Source organism: Leptonychotes weddellii, chromosome 8 (genome assembly GCF_054177405.1).
Source record: "Leptonychotes weddellii isolate Sample4059 chromosome 8, ASM5417740v2, whole genome shotgun sequence".
In the NCBI taxonomy this organism is placed as follows: Eukaryota; Metazoa; Chordata; class Mammalia; order Carnivora; family Phocidae; genus Leptonychotes; species Leptonychotes weddellii.
The window spans coordinates 30,142,024-30,158,659 of NC_138376.1; the positions used below are offsets into that span (position 1 = coordinate 30,142,024).

At 49.6% G+C, this 16,636-nt stretch overlaps 1 protein-coding gene across 2 annotated transcripts in view; it reads right to left on the reverse strand.

The window, feature by feature from the left end:
• The window catches only part of LRFN2 (leucine rich repeat and fibronectin type III domain containing 2), a 172,256-nt gene that overhangs the window by 28,353 nt on the left and 127,267 nt on the right, over positions 1-16,636 (reverse strand). For both annotated transcript variants that reach the window (XM_081828125.1, XM_081828124.1), the window contains exon 2: positions 13,284-14,708. In XM_081828125.1, coding sequence (XP_081684251.1) covers positions 13,284-14,683 — 1,400 coding nt within the window. In that variant the 5' untranslated portion in view covers positions 14,684-14,708. The remainder of the gene's footprint in view (positions 1-13,283; positions 14,709-16,636) is intronic.

Consider the following 16,636-nt stretch of genomic DNA (forward strand, 5'->3'; position numbering starts at 1 on the left):
TGCTGCTATAAACATCGGGGTGCACGTACCCCTTCGGATCCCTACTTTTGTATCTTTGGGGTAAATACCCAGTAGTGCAATTGCTGGATCATAGGGTAGCTCTATTTTCAACTTTTTGAGGAACCTCCATACAGAATTTTCTCTCTTAATCACATCACGCCACTCTCCTGCATTCAACACCTCCCACTCCACACGCCAATGGCTCCCACCTCTTTCAGCATAAAATCCAAGGCCTCACCATGGCCTATGGAGCCTCACATGATCCAGCCCAGTCCAGTCTTCTAATCTTATTTACTGTCACTCTGCCTCCAGATGCACTGGAGTCCTTGCTGTTTCTCTAACAAGTTTGTTCCTACCCCAGGGCCTTTGCACATGCTATTTCCCCTTGCTGAGCTCTTTTTCTCACTCTATTCAGGTCTCTCTTCCAATGTCACTCTTTAAAGGGGCCACCCATGACCACCCTTATAAAGCAGTAGCCCCTCATTCTATGTCCCCTTATATTAATTATTTTTCTTCCAAAGGCACATGTTAAATTTTTTGTCCATCTCTCTCATAAGAATATAAGGACTTTGCCTATCTTGTTCTAACCCTAGGGTCTTGACAGTCTACCCCCAAACAGATCTAGCTACCCCAAAATCTAGCTACTGCAAGTCAAAGTGTGGTTTGTGCCTAGACCATCCAGTTCCAAGTCCAGAGTTTTCTCCACCACAGGTCACTCCTTTCCTTAGAACTCACCTGGCTCCCCACTGTCAACAGGAGGAAGGCTGACTTTCAGGGCAGGACAGAGCACTGGCTACAAGCTCCAGCTCTGCGACCTCCAAGCTGGGGGCCTCAGAAGTCACATCACCTGCTGTGGCTCAGAGTCCTTGTCTGTCAAATGGCAACGCCACACATACAGGGTTCACATACCAATGAAGAGAACACACAGAATGCTTTCAGAACAGTTCCTGGAAGGTAGTAAGAACTCAGTAAATATAGCTATTTTGTGTGACATTCAAGGACACTGACAAGCTGACCTCTCCCATCTTTAAACAAAGCTATTATTTTCCTAGATGAGAGCTTTTTGAAGTGTGGTCCCCAAAGTGAGAGTATCAGCATCCCTGGGAGAATGTATTAGAAGAGCAGATTGTCAGACTCTGCTCCAGACCAACTGAGTCAGAAACCCAGTAGGGTCCTGCATCTGTGTGCTAACAAGTATGCCAGATGAGTCAGATGCGTGCTCAAGTGTGAGAACCTGCCCTAGAGACAACTCCTCTGGTAGGTAGGCCATGTGTGCTAGATTGAGTTGTTGGTCCTGTTTCCTCACTTTCCTATAAGAAAATGATACCTCCCCAGCCTTACCATGGCCCGATGGTGGGTGAAGTGCATGCCTTGCCCCCTGACTTTGGGCTTGGCCATGTAACTTGCTTTGGCCAATGGGATTTAGTACATGTGATGCCACAAGATTGGCATTTGGTTCTTCTGTTGGGCTTGACCTCCTGCATTTCTGTTCTTACCCTGAGAAGAACATACTCCGAACAGCCATTGCCCCTAGCTGGGCTCCAGAATGAGATATGGAGGGAGGACTTAAACCACAACCCAGTCCTGCCCAGCCCTGCCCCACCCAGCCCAGGCTAGCCAAGACTGGTTGAACTCCAACAAACCTGCAGACCCATGAATAAGAAAATGAAATGTTAGTAGTTGTAAGCCACCTAGATGTTGAGGTTGTTTGTCACGCAGCATTACTGTGGCAGCAGCTGACTAATACACCAGCAGCCCTTATAAGTCCTTGACCAGGACCAATCACTCTTGCCTCTGTCTCTGTCTTTACTGGTTCCATCTAGAGCAGCTACGCCTTTCCCTCTTCCCCCCAAATCCCACCTATTCCCCAGGATACACCTTACATTCCACCCCACCTGTTCCCCGAAGCCCTACCTTCTAGAATACACCCCACTACTCCCCCTTCCACCCAGTCATTTGAATTCACTTCATTTAGCTTATGAAAAAGCTCAAGTGGATAAAGTTCACCAAGCAATTCATTTAGAGTTTCACCTTTTAGGTGGCTAATTACTACACTGAAAGACCCCTTAACTTAGTACCATCACTAACTAATTACCATGTGACAAGGTTAAGTGTTTAATAGTTCCCCGTGATGTTTAATTTCCAAACAATTACCTCCTTTATGACAGGATAGAAGTCAGTTCCCACATCTGGATCAGTACATCCCCCCCCCCCCAACCCCGGCCACAGCATCAGCCCTGCAGCCACAGAACAAGTCAGAGCCCATCTCTGGAGCCCACCCCAGCTAGAAATAGCTCCCCTTCATAAATTGTTAATGAGCTGTTCATCCGTATTGCACGTCCGTGGCCCTGCCTTCACCCTGGGTTGACACATTGTAGTTTGTGGTTTGTGTGATTCTGCCCACTCCCCCCCTGCCCCCCCACCACCTCAGCGACTTTGAAGATGATGGGCATTAATTTGACTTCATGTCCTCAACCCTTCTGTCCCCCACAGGGTGCCCACTCCCATCACATGCGCAAATGGCAGACCATAACCCTAATTGACAAGAACTAAGACATCCCTCTTCGCTTCTCTCTGTCTCACTGTCTCCAGAGATGAGAAAAGAGCACTCAGAGAGAGGCAGAAAAACAGCCTGGATCATCTTCTTTCCCAGGCTGGCCTCAGCTATATGTTGGCTACTGGTTTCTGGGATTGTGTGGGCAGGTGCCAAGAAGCGTTAATGACACCAAAGCTTTCACCCATACAGCTCTGCAGTGGCTGCATGCCTCCCCATCAGCCTCTCCCCCTCCCAGATTCCCAGCAGAGCCCTGATTTTATTTGGGGCAGCGATGTGCCTAACACACAACTACCTTTCTCAGCCTCTGGCAGTCATCGGGTGGGACTTCTGGGGGCTAACCCAACCAGGAGGTGGTGCCTGTGACGTTCCCCAGAAGCAGACCCGGAGACAAGGATTCAAGTACCAGTAGTTAATCTGGGAGGTGGACCCAGGACAGTCCGGCCAGGAGATGGGGAAGGAAGTCCTTACAGGAGGGTCCACTAAGCATGGTCCCACTGTGGGCAACTGGGGCTCAATCCTACTCGGACCCTCTTGGAGGAGGCACAGAACACGCCTCGGTTGTCCTCCTCCCCTGTCCTCCAAGGAAGAGGAAGCTGGGGTATGAATTCTCCAACTCCCAGTGTCAGAGGCTCGGGGGGCTCCTGGGGATGGTCCCCTGCACTACCACCTGTGCTCCCGGAAAGTCCCCAGGTGGAATTGTCAGTGAGCACAGGAGACATGAGCCACGTGGTAAGGACAATGCCATTGACCTTCAGAAGGAGCCTCAGTCCTTGAAAGCCATGGAACTCCCATACCAGCCTTGAACTTCCTCTGGCTGGGATTCTGTTCCATGACAGGAAAAACAAAAACCCTCCAAATTTGATTCATGCACTGTAGTCCAATCTCTGCCACTAGAAGCACTTGGCGCTCTATGGAGATGCTCTTCATTCACGCCGGACATCTTGCATTTCGCTGCTACCTAATAAGGTAGGCAGGACCCCTATTATTCCCATTCTGCAGATGGGAAGCCTGAAGTTCAGAGCAGGAAAGATAAGAGCCCACATCTGGGGCCCCCAAGTCCATCCTTGTATTCATCCCTCAGGCTCAAACGAGGGGCAAGAACAAAGGACCCCAGCAACTGAAGTGTGCAAGGTGCTTTACTTGCCTGTGCGTACTTTATCTTTTGGGAGATAACCCCATTCTAAGGAATTTTTATTTCAATGTTAAGGAGGAAGCAAAGTCTCCGAGAGGTGAGATGAGCAGGCCGGAAGTTCAGAGAGCAGCCCCCCCCACCCGTGGGATGCACAGCGGCTCTGCCCATCAGTGCTGCCCACACATCTGATTTCACCGGCATGTGGCATGATGCTGAATACACGTCAGAGTCGCTGGGAGAGCTTCAGAAACACTGATGCTTGGGCGCCACCCCAAGCTGACTCAGACTCTCTTGGAGGGAAGATACAACTCCCCAAAAGATTCCAGCGTGCAGCCAGGATCAGGGAACACTGGGGAGGTGGGAACCTGGGGCTTGGGGTCAGGATGCCTGAGTTTCACACCTTGCCCAGCCCTGGTTCTTCCTAAAAGGAGCTGGCTGCTGTGAACCCACCTGGGCAAGTTGTCAGATGAGGGTTTGGTGGCCTTATGATGACTGTCACCAGCCGTACTGACCCCCCGCACCACACATTCCTCCCAGCCAAGCCCCTCCCTCTAGGAACCTTCTTTGGTGTTTTCCTGGTGTGAAATAAATGATATCCCCCACTTCCACTCATGGACTAACCAAAGGTATATAAAATTAACAAGAGGCTGGTTCTCTGGTTCTTCCTTACCAATAGGGGGAAGAGCCACATTTCAGAAGCAAGGCAGACTGGATATACACTATAATCCCTTTACTCCTGCTAATTATTTCCATCTTCGGAGATGTCTCCAGCAAGAACTTTTTGAGAGTGAAGAGGGAATGACAAGTAGAGAAATTAGTCACCTCTGAGCAGATGCCCTGAAGGTTTTTGAATCTGAGTGGTGTCATCTTCTTGTGCAGAGCAGGAAAGGAAGGATGAGAAGGTAGTGATATGATTTGAAATGCTCTTGGAAGGCACCCCTGAAAAATGTCTTCCCTATGCACAAGTGTGCTGTGGGTTTTTAAATTCCACCATTAGAGATTCATTCCTTTGGGTCTTCCCAATTGAACTGCAAACACTTCTGAGAGGATTTACATCTTATACCTTGATCTCTTAAAACCCTGTTAGATTATTTTCCAAATTTACAGCTCTCTTGGAATACAGCTTTGAAGACTGAAGCCATAAGAGGGAGCTTGAAGAAGAGGCCCAAGAAGAGGGGCAAGAAGGGAAAGCAGGCAGGCTCCTAATAACAGTAAGTACTTACATGTGTTCAGCACCACACACTTGACTATGAAAGACGTGTTTTCAAATACACAATCTCATTCAGTCTTCACCACAATCCCAGGAACTATGCGGAGGGGAATCTTTGGTCCCATTTACAGAGGAGAACATGGAGACTGAGAGCAATGAAATGATTTGCTCATGGTCCCAGGACTAGTACATGGTGGAGGTGGGGCGCAAACTGAGGTTCTAGAAGTGCTAGTTTCTTCCCTATCTTTTCTATATTAATGGGTGTACATTGTACCTAGCTTTAAAAAAAACTACATTTCCCAGCCTCCCTTGCAGAAAGGTGTGGTCATTGAGATGTGAGCAGATTTTATTGGCTGGGACTACTGAGAACTGCCCTTTTGCCTTCTTGCTCTCTACTTTTCATCTTTCCTATTGTGTATAGAAGAGAGATGTGACAGCTAGAGCTCTAGCAGCCATTTTGCACCATGAGGTGACCTTGAGGACAGAAACTGTGCTGAAGATGGCAGGGCAGAAAGCTGGAAGGAGCTAGGCCCCTGGTGGCCATTCTGCCCAGAAAACCAGACCTAAATTCTCTTTCACTGGACTTCTTTTACATGAAAGACATATAAACGCTAATGAGTTTAAGTCATTGAATTTTTTGTTCATCCTAATTGCCACTCTGGACTTATGACTCCAGACTTGTTTTCCTCTGGGATGCCTCTAGCAACTAAGTTACTTCACAGTGGCTCACCTGGTACCACATAGAAATCCTCATCCTGCCTTGATTTGCTACTATTTCTGAGTGGGACCCAAGGTTCTCCCTGGCCCTCCTGTTCCTTTTCCCTCAACACTTCTAGGCCTTAGAAATGTGGGAAGAAACTAAAGCTGCGAGAGACAACCTGGCAGACTCCCAGTGATTTACCCCATCCTTCTCAGGAGAAGTTACAGTTGGTGCTCCTTGGCCCAAGTCTGTAGCCCAAGTCTGTAGCCTTAACAAAAACCCGTGTGCTGCTAGTGAGATGTGCCCCACAGCGTGGTACCTGGTACCGAACATAGGAGACCACATCTGTATTTTTTGGAATCCTGGGAAATCTATTCAATGCATTGGACAATTAGTTTCACTATCTATAAAATGAGCCTAATATTTGTCCTGTCCATCCCTCCCTTGTGGATGTCAGGTTTCAGTAATTTAATAGTGTGAACAAAATTTAGAAAAATATAAAATCCAAGGCAGGCTGATTTTGATTTTGGCTCTGACCAGCAAGCTGCTGGGGAGCTTCTCCCGACCCATCCACCCGGTTTCCTCCTTTACATCTTTTTCTTCCTTCGCCTGTGGGAGCTCAATCAACCCCTTCAACAGAAGCTGGGCTGTCTGGGGAAGCTTCCCCCTGCATAGACAGCAGGTCCCCCTCCCTCTAGGGTACAATTGTCCCTACCAGGTTCTCCCCATATCCATAAAATCTCAAGTTCATTAGTTAATTCCCTTCCATCCCATGGTGGAGACGGCTGTCTCTTCATGGGGAGGAGACAGATCTCCACTTAAGTGTTGACTGGTAAGATCCTGATGGGGTGGGACCTGACCGAATTGGCCCTCTTATCCTTTCCCTAGATGGAAGGCAGACCAACAGTAGAAGATGCCCCCTCCCCAGCACTGCAAAACTCAGTGGGGTGGTCCAGGCTCCCCAGGATGGGGGGATGGTGTAATGCCTGACATTCACTGAAGAAGACGACATGGAAAGGGGGGCCTGCAGACAGAGGGGGGTGGGGCATGGAGTGGCTGTTATCTCCCCACAACTTCAGTGTCTCTCTTCTCACAATCCATCACTTGCCCTACTTACGGATGACCACAGCATAATAAGCAAGAGAAAGGCAAGACTGCATCCTGGCTAATTCCACACTGTGCTTTAAAAGCATGCTTGCTGTTCCCCTGGCCCTCCTGAGGACAGTTCCGACATCATGCCTGGTGACAGATGTTCTTGATGACTCTTGGAGACAAGTGTCTGTGAATGTCACTTGGGCTGATAATGACATGCAGGGCACTTAACTTTCCGTGTCACATCAGGGATGAGGCTGAGCCAGGACGGGCTGCTGCCTTCTCCAGAGAAGAGGGAGGCTCCCCTTTTTCTGACTCCTCTCCTGCCACCCTCCCTCTTCCCCTTGTGACCCCTCCTTGCTCTGACACTGTCCTCATTAATTCTGGCCACTTCCTGAAAGGGCAGGTTCTGGGGCAGAGAGATGGGAGAGTCAGCCCTCCCCAGTCACATGGGAAACATGCCAGGCCGCTGGGGAGCTCAGCCGTGTGTACGCAGGGAAGACAAATGCCTTGGAGGTCTGCAAGAACCATTAGATAATTAGGGAGCTAATTATCTGATAAAAAAGCAAGACCCTATTTCATAGTCAAATTCAAATCTTCAGTTATCCATGATTTGGGATTACCTATGGTGCTTCCCTCTTCTTGGTATGTGGAATAGAACCTGATGTTTTCAGAACCTGCTCACGGCTCCCCAGGGCTTCTGTGGACCCCAGATGTGGATCAATGGTGACCTATCGATGACTCGCATCCTGTTCTGGTTGGACAATCTGAGCCTCTGCCCAAGTCCCTGTCTGTGACCTCAGGGCCCTGGGGCTCAAACCCCTATGAGAGAGGGCACTCTAACCCTGGGAAGTAAGATGTCAGAGTGGCCCCAGCTGGTAAAAGCAGGTGGATTTAGCAAGAGTAATAATATATTGCCTTAATCATGGGATTGTAAAGGTCTTGCACAGAATCAGAGACCATCAGGGCTGGGATCATGTAAGTCAAATGTTTCCTTGCCTGCCTAAAGTCGGGCTGCCCACTCAGTGCCCCTGGCACGAAGTCAACCAGGTTCTGCTTGAACCCTTCTGGCACGGGCAGCTCACTACTTTGTGGCAGCTCTTAATTATTCTGCTGTTGGGCAGCTCTGATGCTCATTTCCATTCTGTTCAGTTCACTGAATGTCGACCCAGTAGCTGTCATGGGCCAGGACTTACTAGGAGCTGGGGGTACAGAGATGAGTACACATGGAAAGTACATGCTGGAGAGAAAGAAAGATACAAAAGCAAATTTCATGGCCAGATGGAGAGTAATGAGAGAGGTACATAAGGCTGTTGCTGTTGGACTTTTCTCTTGTAATGGGCTGATGCCTACTTTCATATGTGCATGTGTGTGCACAAGTGCATGTGTTTTCCACTCTTCTGCTCCTAAATTCTTTGAATAAGTTAAGGGAGGTAGGTCTTCTTTTCTGAGTCGCCTCATCTCCAAGGTAACCTTCCTCCATCTCCCATGAGCTTCCAGAACCCCATTCTCATCAGTTGATCTCTGGACACATGGCAATGACTCTTAAGACCGTGCCATCCTGTATCGAACATTCCACAGCACTGCCCTGACCAGCTTGAATGATTCAGTGGTTAGAATCGTAATCTCTCACTAGCTGAACCTTTTATTTCTGTTAACAAAACCAAACACCATAGGAGTCTTAGCAGCTCCATCACTTCGTGGCCGTAATGTCCTTGACATCAACTAAAACTCAGAGCCTAGGCCACACAAAATTCCAGTCAAGCCAGGATTTCCCCACCTTGCGCTTGTCCAGTTGAGTCCTTGAACCAAAGGGAAGGGAATACACATTTTCTGTGTTATTATCTGTGACAATAGGAAAATGGATCAAGCAGTACAGAAATGGGGGCAGAAGCTGAGGAAGCAAGAGGCGGAGGCTTTCTTTCATGTTCACATCAATGTATCAGTCTGGTTACTTGACCAGTTTCAAGTGCATTTCACCAGGAGGCATTTCTCCATTTTGTCCCAACACAGGGTGAGATTTTGTCAAATGTCCTGTAAAATTGTGATAAGCTCTGTTTATGGTAGTAAGTCATAGCCAATGGAAACTCCTAGGACATTTTCCAAGGGTACTTAGCACCCCCGAGATTCAGATCCACTTCCCTGTGGGGACACATGGGGGTGGGATCTAATGGAGAATCGCTGTACAAGGACGATGCTGACCTCGTGAATGACAGGGAGGCACGCCCGTCTGAGCTGCTGGTCCACAGTGTCTCCTGAACACAGATCAGCAATTGCGCAGGATTTTCTCCTCGTGAACCCATGTTGGGGCCTGGCAATCAGCATTCTTTTCTGAGGGCTTACCGCCATCTGTTGCAAAATCCTTTCTAGAATCTGGCAGGGACTCCATGGCCAGCCTTGCATCCTATGCTTTACGCGGTCTATTCTTGGAAAAACAGAATATCCGCCCTTTTCCCATCTGAGGCACTTGTCTTTCTGTCCGTGCTGCCTCAGGACCACGCCCACAGCTTGTGAACCTCATCTATGGTTCCTTTAGCCTTGGATGTGACCCTGGGGACCTGTGGACAGGACCCACATTCTTCCATTCCTTCTCCGCAGTATAGGGCTTGCCCTTCCTGGATTGCTAAGATCCTAATTCTGTCTCTGCTTCTTACCCCTGTATCATACACACTCTGGACAAGTTTCTTATATGGAAAGTGGAATAATCATAGTTCTCACCTCCTGGGGATAGTAAACACTAAATGAGTTGGTCCGCATAAAGCCCTAGTCAGCTCTCAGCTCAGATTTGTGCCCTCCCTTCTGCCGCTGTGCTCCTTGCCGGGAGGGTGGGTGCCAGTCAGAAATGGCCAGGCTGGCTTGCTGGCTCCTGTCCAGTCTCATTGCAACCTCCTTCTCAACCAGCAGGCTGTTGTCATTTTTCCTTTTTGCTACGAACACGGATTAAAAAGCCCCGTTGGGCTGTGTTTTGCTCTCTCTGCACAGCGCATGCTCCTCCTCATCTTCCCATATGGGCCTTTCTTCCCTTCTTTTGTACACTTTCCTGCTAAAGTCTGCGCATGTCAGAAGCCACTGTGCAGCCACTGGTGTTTTTTCTTTCTTATGGGGACAATTCATTTTCTAAAAATTCAGTTTCCTTCCTGGAGTGTCCTATTTCTCCCGAGCCAGAGTCGCTGTCGGGGTGCCGGGAGGCATGGCCACAGGGCCGAGGCTAGGCGCGGACTCCAGAAGGGCCTGGATTCAAATCACTCCTGCTTCTTTCTGGCTGCCTGAGCCAGGGAGAGCTTTCTAATTCTCTCGGCCCTTTCTACTTCGGACACTGCCCGTAGAGCTACGGGTCCGACACAGAGTAAGCAGGCAACCATGGTGACCCACGATGGCTGTTCCTATCATCTGGATACAGTCTCACTCTGAAATTGTTCTCTAAGATTTCGGAACCCTGTCTTGCTACAGACCGAATTGTGTATTCAGCCCTCCTCTTCCGTTTCCTCCCCCAAGCTTGGCAGACAAGATAATGGTCTTCGGTCACCATTACTATTACTTTTACTAACAATAATGATAATGATGCGCGTACCTTGAACACGAGCTGTGTGCTCACGCTATTTGGAGAGGCTTCTGAGCTCTGTCTCCTCCGGTCCCCATGACCACCCTCAGAGGAAGTCAGCGGGGGTTTTTTTATTTATTATTTTTTTAATTCCAAGGTTTCTGATGCTTTCATTTCAATTATTTTTATGAACTTAGTGTCTCCAGGTTCTAAGCCACCGAATGCAAGCCGTTTGAATCCCCATCTTGAGTGACGTCAGGAGCCCAGCCCCAACCCCTTCTGTGCCCCTGCCTGTGCTTCTGGGGTCCCCAAGGAGAGGCGCCCTATGGGCGTGCTTCCACCTGAACACCAACAGCCCCCCCCCATCACCCACTGCACTGCCTTCCCTCCGCCCTGTGCCTGTGCGAGCCTCAGAGCAGGTAGCATTCACCTTTACACTTTTTATCAAAGTCAAGACCATATAATAAATTCACAAGTGAAGAAATAAACTTATTTTCCAAAGGTCAACCTCACAAGTTATCAAAGAAATGCAAATTAAAACAAGTTCCATTTCTCACATGTAAAATTTGCAAAGATGAAAATAATTATATATTCTGTCATTGGCAAAGGTGTGGTGGAAATGGGCACTGTCACCTTCCACTGGTGAGGGGTCAATAAATATTTACATGCAATGTATAAAGATTATAATTTACGCATTAAACCAGTAATTCAGCCCCTAGAAAAATAAGCTAAGGAAATCACTGAACTTGCACAGATATATTTAAGTACAACAATCCATCGAGGCACTACTTTCAGTGTTGAAAATGAGAAACAATCTAAATGTTCAACAATAGAAGACTGGTTACAGAAATTGTGGTACAGAGAAGTGAAAAATATTTTACTACCATGGGAACTAAGCAAGCTGTAATGTGGAGTGCAAAGAATACAAACTAGATTGACCATAAATATTGTTTTGAATTGAAATAAAACTGAGAGGCCAAAAAAAAAAAAAAACAAACTGAGAGGCCAAATGCCTCTGGTTAACTTTGGTGGGATTACAGGTAATTCTTATTTCTTTCTTTGTCATTTTCTTTTCTTTTTTTTTTAATTTACTTATTTATTGGGGAGGGGGGCAGAGGGAGAAGGAGATAGAGTCCCAAGCAGACTCCGCCCTGAGCACAGAGCCGGACACACGGCTCGAACTTATGACCCTGAGATCATGACCTGAGCCGATACCAAGAGTGGGACACTTAACAAACTGAGCCACCGAGGCGCCCCTCTCTTTGTCATTTTCTTTACTTTCCAAATTTTCTACAAAGACTATTACTTTTATAACTAGAAAAATACATACATGTATATTTAGGCTTAATGATATATCTATAGATCTCTTTATATTTGTATATATGCATACATTTAAGTTAGGTTCTAATGCTGCTTTCTGCACATCCTGAGACGCGAAGCTGCTCTCCAGACAAACCAAGCACATGCCCGGCCAGGGAAATACCCTGGTTTCTGCTGGTTTCCATGATGCACCCCCTCAGTCTCAGGGACTCCATTTGGTGAATGAATACCTTCCTTACGAGCTCTTCTCCCTCACACATTCCCATACAGAGACTCATCAGCTGAGATCGGAGCCGGAAGAACTCTCAATACTCCTGACCACTCCTGCACCATGGACCCTTTGGGTGTCTATGAAGCATATGGGATTGCTTCTCAGAATAACCATTTTAAATGCATAAAAGAGAGGCACCTGGGTGCTCAGTTGGTTAAGCGTCTGACTGGATTTCAGCTCAGGTTATGATCTCAGGATCATGAGATCGAGCCCTGCATCGGGCCCAGCGTGGAACCTGCCTAAGATTCTGTCTCTCCCTCTCCCTCCGCCACCACCCAACTTAGTCTCCAGTACTCACTTTCTCTCTGAAAAAATAAAATAAGATAAATGCATAAAAGAAAACATAGAGGATTTCCGGAAGAAACCAGGCATTCCTTGAGCAGTGAGATTCTAGGCCATGTGCTTCACGTTTACTGCAAACCGAGGCTGGCTGAGACAGGAACTCATCTGCCGTCAGAGCCTGGACCCTGAGGCCTGGATCTATCACTCTGTGAGCTCTTCCCTCTGAATGATGGAGGCGATTCTAGCGCAGCTTTTTAGTCTTAACCTCCCTCTCTACCAGGCCCAGGAAATGACCCCTTGACCCTCACATAAATTTACAAGGTCAACATCATTGTCTGTTTCCAGATAAAGGAGACTGGTGTCCAGAGATGTCAGCACGGGGCGGGGGGGAGGATGACCCCACCTCTAATATCCGGGTTCCCGTGACCTGCTTTTGCCAATCGGAGCTCATCCAGGGCTCCTGTGGGACCAGCTGGGAATGGGTCTTCTAGGGCTGTTTGGAGAGAAGAGACTGCGTGGGGGTGTGCCCAACCAGAAGAAAGTGGAACTTAGTGAAGGTAAGAAACTCTGAGAACACAGGATGTCGGTGGGGGGACCTTTGATCTCGTTGAACCTGAAGCAGCTTCCTGACTTTTATATTACATGAGCTGACACCCTACCTCTCCTTTTTCCTTTTTTCTTTCTTCAGCCAGTTTGAATTGGGTTCCATTACTTGCAATCAAGTGTCTGGCCTAAGTCAGGTATGGATTCTCCCCATTTTACAGATCGGGACAAGCAGGCAGGCTGGGAGAATTAAATCACTAGCAAGTGGCGGGGGCCGCGATCCGAATTCTACTCTTCCGGACCTTAAAGCCTTAAGCGTAATTGAATGTGCGTCCAGGTGAAGGCCAGATTCACTCCTCAGAGGCTCATAGCCATGCGCCCACCTGCCAGAGCTGCGCCCTGGGAGGCCTGATCCTCTTACACACACGTCTCTTGGGGCTACCCACAGGGTTCCTTTCTTCCTACACTTTAGTCGATGTGATTTCTATGTCCTCTTACCTGCACAGAGGGCACAGTTCGCCCCACGACTCCCCCAGACACCTCTGGGGAGAAGGGGCACGGGTGGGAACGGTTCACAACCCTCCCCAGCCCCTCCTCCTTCCCCAGCCAGACACCTCGCGGCAGCCCCGGCTCACCTGTAGATTAGTACCTCATCGTCGGAGCAGTTGTACTGCAGCTGGAACATCTTCACGCGGGGCGCTGACTTGCTGACCGACCACTTGACCAGGGCCGAGGTGGTCGTCACATCGGACACAAGCACAGCGCGTTCCGGGGGGCCTTTGGGCGGCTCCCCGCCCCCACTGCCTCCACCTCCCCGGCCGGTCTTGCTGGAGCCCGTGATGTCCGAGAGGCGGGACTTGGGGGGAGCAGTGCGGCTGGTGCTGTTGCTGAGCTGTGGCAGCTGGACGATGGAGACCTCCACCATGGCCGTGGCCTCCCCGGCGGCGTTGGCCGCGATGCAGGTGAAGGCGCCGCTGTCCTGAGACGTGGTGATGAGGATGTCCAGGGTGCCGTTGTCGTACACGGCGGTCCTTGAGGAGTTCCCCACCAGGCGGTCATCGGGGGCCACCCAGTGGATGAGGGGGCTGGGGTCCCCAATGGCCTTGCACTTGAGCGTGGCTGCCTGGCCCTCCAGAACCAGCAGCCTGTGTGTGTGCTGGGTGATGAGAGGCGGCTCGCACACAAACTCCTCCTCGCGCACGTGCCAGAAGTAGTGGCCCTTGAGGCCCCCCGGGGAGCCGCAGGTCTCCAGGTCATCGTCCCGCTCCAGCCGCCGCAGCCAGAGCAGCTCGCAGTTGCAGTGCAGCGGGTTCCCCCCAAAACTAAAGGACAAAGGTGGAGCAAAGGGCGTGGCCGTCAGGGCGGAGGCCTGGGAGCGGGCGAAGATGGGGTCGGGGGGCAGCTTCCGCAGCCGGTTGGACGTGAGGTCGAGGCGAGCCAGTTTCTGCAGGTCGGCAAAGGTGCCCTCGGCGATGTGGTCCAGCAGGTTGTGGTCCAGGCTCAGCTGGTGGAGGTTGACCATGCGCCGCACGGAGCCCCAGGGCAGGCTGTGGAGGTTGTTGTAGGAGAGGTCCAGGTCCTCCAGCGTGAGCAGGAAGTCCTCGAAGGCCTCATCGGCAATGCCGCCCAGCTGGTTGTTGTTCACGATGAGGTGCTGCAGGTTGACCAGGCCCCGCAGGGTGTCCTCCCCAAGGCTGGGCAGCCGGTTGCTGTCGAGGTGCAGGGAACGGAGGCTCTCGAGGTCCAGGAAGGAGAAGGGCTGGATGTGGCTGATGGTGTTCCTCGACAGGGTCAGGTCCACCAGCCCCGTCATGTTGGCGAAGTCCTGGCGGCCAATGTGGATGATGAAGTTGCCCCCCAGACGTAGCTCCACCGTCCGCCGGTCGATGTCAGGGGGCACGAAGAGCAGCCCCTTGGAAGGGCAGAGGGTCCCCAGTGACTCAGACAGGTTCTGGCAGACGCAGTACTTGGGGCAGGCGTCGACCACGGCAAACGCCATGCCAAATGCCAGCAGGCCACCAAGCAGGGTCTCCATGGTCTGGTCACTCAGGCCGCGGTGCCTGGAAGGGAGGGACACAAGGTCAGGGTCAAGAGGCAACTTCCTAATGCCCCACCAGGGCTTCATCTGTCGCCCTAACCCCTGCCTTATGGAGCAGCAGAGAATGGCTTGTGCTCTTGTGAAGTCTAACCTCTTCCCCCAGTCAATCCCTCTAATATATATATATATTTTTTTGCCTTAGCTCTTATCATTTTCTAACAGACTATTTAATTTGCTTATTAACTATGTTTATGTAATATTTCCTATCTCCCCCACTAGAATGCCAGCTCCACAACAGAAGGCTCTTTTGTCTGTTTTGTTAATTGCTATATACCACACATCTAGCATGGTGCTCGGAACACGGTAGGTGCTCCATCAATGTGTTGAACGAATGGAAGGATGATTCTATACCAGTGGTTCATCTAATAATCATATTTTTTTAAAGATTTTATTTATTTATTTGACAGAGAAAGACACAGCGAGAGAGGGAACACAAACGGGGAGTGGGAGAGGGAGAAGCAGACTCCCTGCCGAGCAGGGAGCCCGATGCGGGACTCGATCCCGGGACTCCAGGATCATGACCTGAGCCGAAGGCAGTCGCTTAACCAACTGAGCCACCCAGGCGCCCTAATAATCATATTTGAAAAGTGTGTTCTGGATGTACGTTAAAGCACTTTTATCTCCTTAATTGGTTTGGACTTGGCATGAAATCAAATTGGACCAGCATTCCTTAGGAACAAGGACATGGACAAGGAGAGAACTGGCCCCCAGAGATGCCAAGGTTATTGGGGAACTGGTTGTAGGTAAGTTTCCCCATGGAGAATCTACATAGTGGGTGAACCTTTGGGAGCTCAGGGAAGTGAAGAAGGGGGTGAGGCTGGAAGCAAAGGCATTAACTTCTTCTGAGCACCCTATATGTGCTGTGTCCTCTGCCCAGACCTTCATGTACCTCATCTCATTTGGGCTTTGGGAACACCCTTCACAAGGCTGGGCTTATCTTTGTATTTAGATGAGGACTTGTCCACCTCTGAATCACCTCCTTCAGGTGTTCACTCAAAAGTCACCCTCTCCCTGAGGCCCCACCCCGGCTGTGCATAACCCTCCTTCCTGCCTTGTGTTTTCTCCTTGGGAATTCGTCATGATCTACCTTACTGTGTATTTATTTCACCTGCTTGTCTTGTTTATTGCTTGTCTTCTGTACTGGCAACAAAGCCCCAAGATGTAGGGACTTGTTTTTATTCACCATTGTATACTCAGGGCACTGCCAGGTACATAGTCAGTGCTTTTGCATGAAGGAATACCTAGGGAAGGAAGGAATGGACTCTGGATCAGGTCTCTGTGCCTCCAGATCTCACAGTTTCCTCACTATTCCATGTTACACTAACCGCAGTTCTATTTATGTGGTGCTAAAAACATCAATGGAGTTGGACTTTTGAAAACCCTGCACACCGGTTGTGTAGCATCACCCAGAGCAGCGTGCTGCAAGGGGGCCTTCTAAGGCCACTGAGTTGGGGACGCACTGACTGGTCTTTCTTGCTCTTGCAAAAGCTCCGTATGCATTAGCAAGTGCAGAAGGGTTGAGGAATTCTGCTGCAGTAAAGAAAATGGATTAGTGTTTAATTCTGCATTGCTTCCCCCATTTTGAGCTAAAGATATTCCTTTTTTTTTTTTAAGATTTTATTTATTTATTTGACACACAGAGAGAGCGCGCACAAACAGGCAGAGCAGGCAGAGGGAGAAGCAGGCTTTCCGCTGAGCAGGGAGCCCGATGCGGGACTCGATCCCAGGACCCTGGGATCACGACCCAAGCCGAAGGCAGACACTTAACCATCTGAGCCACTCAGGTGCCCCCAAGATATTCCTTTTTGGAAGCAACAACCATTAATATCTGGAGGAAGTAGGGCTCCAGAGCTCCCGGTTTGAGAAGCACAGGTGCAGAAAAAAACTGGC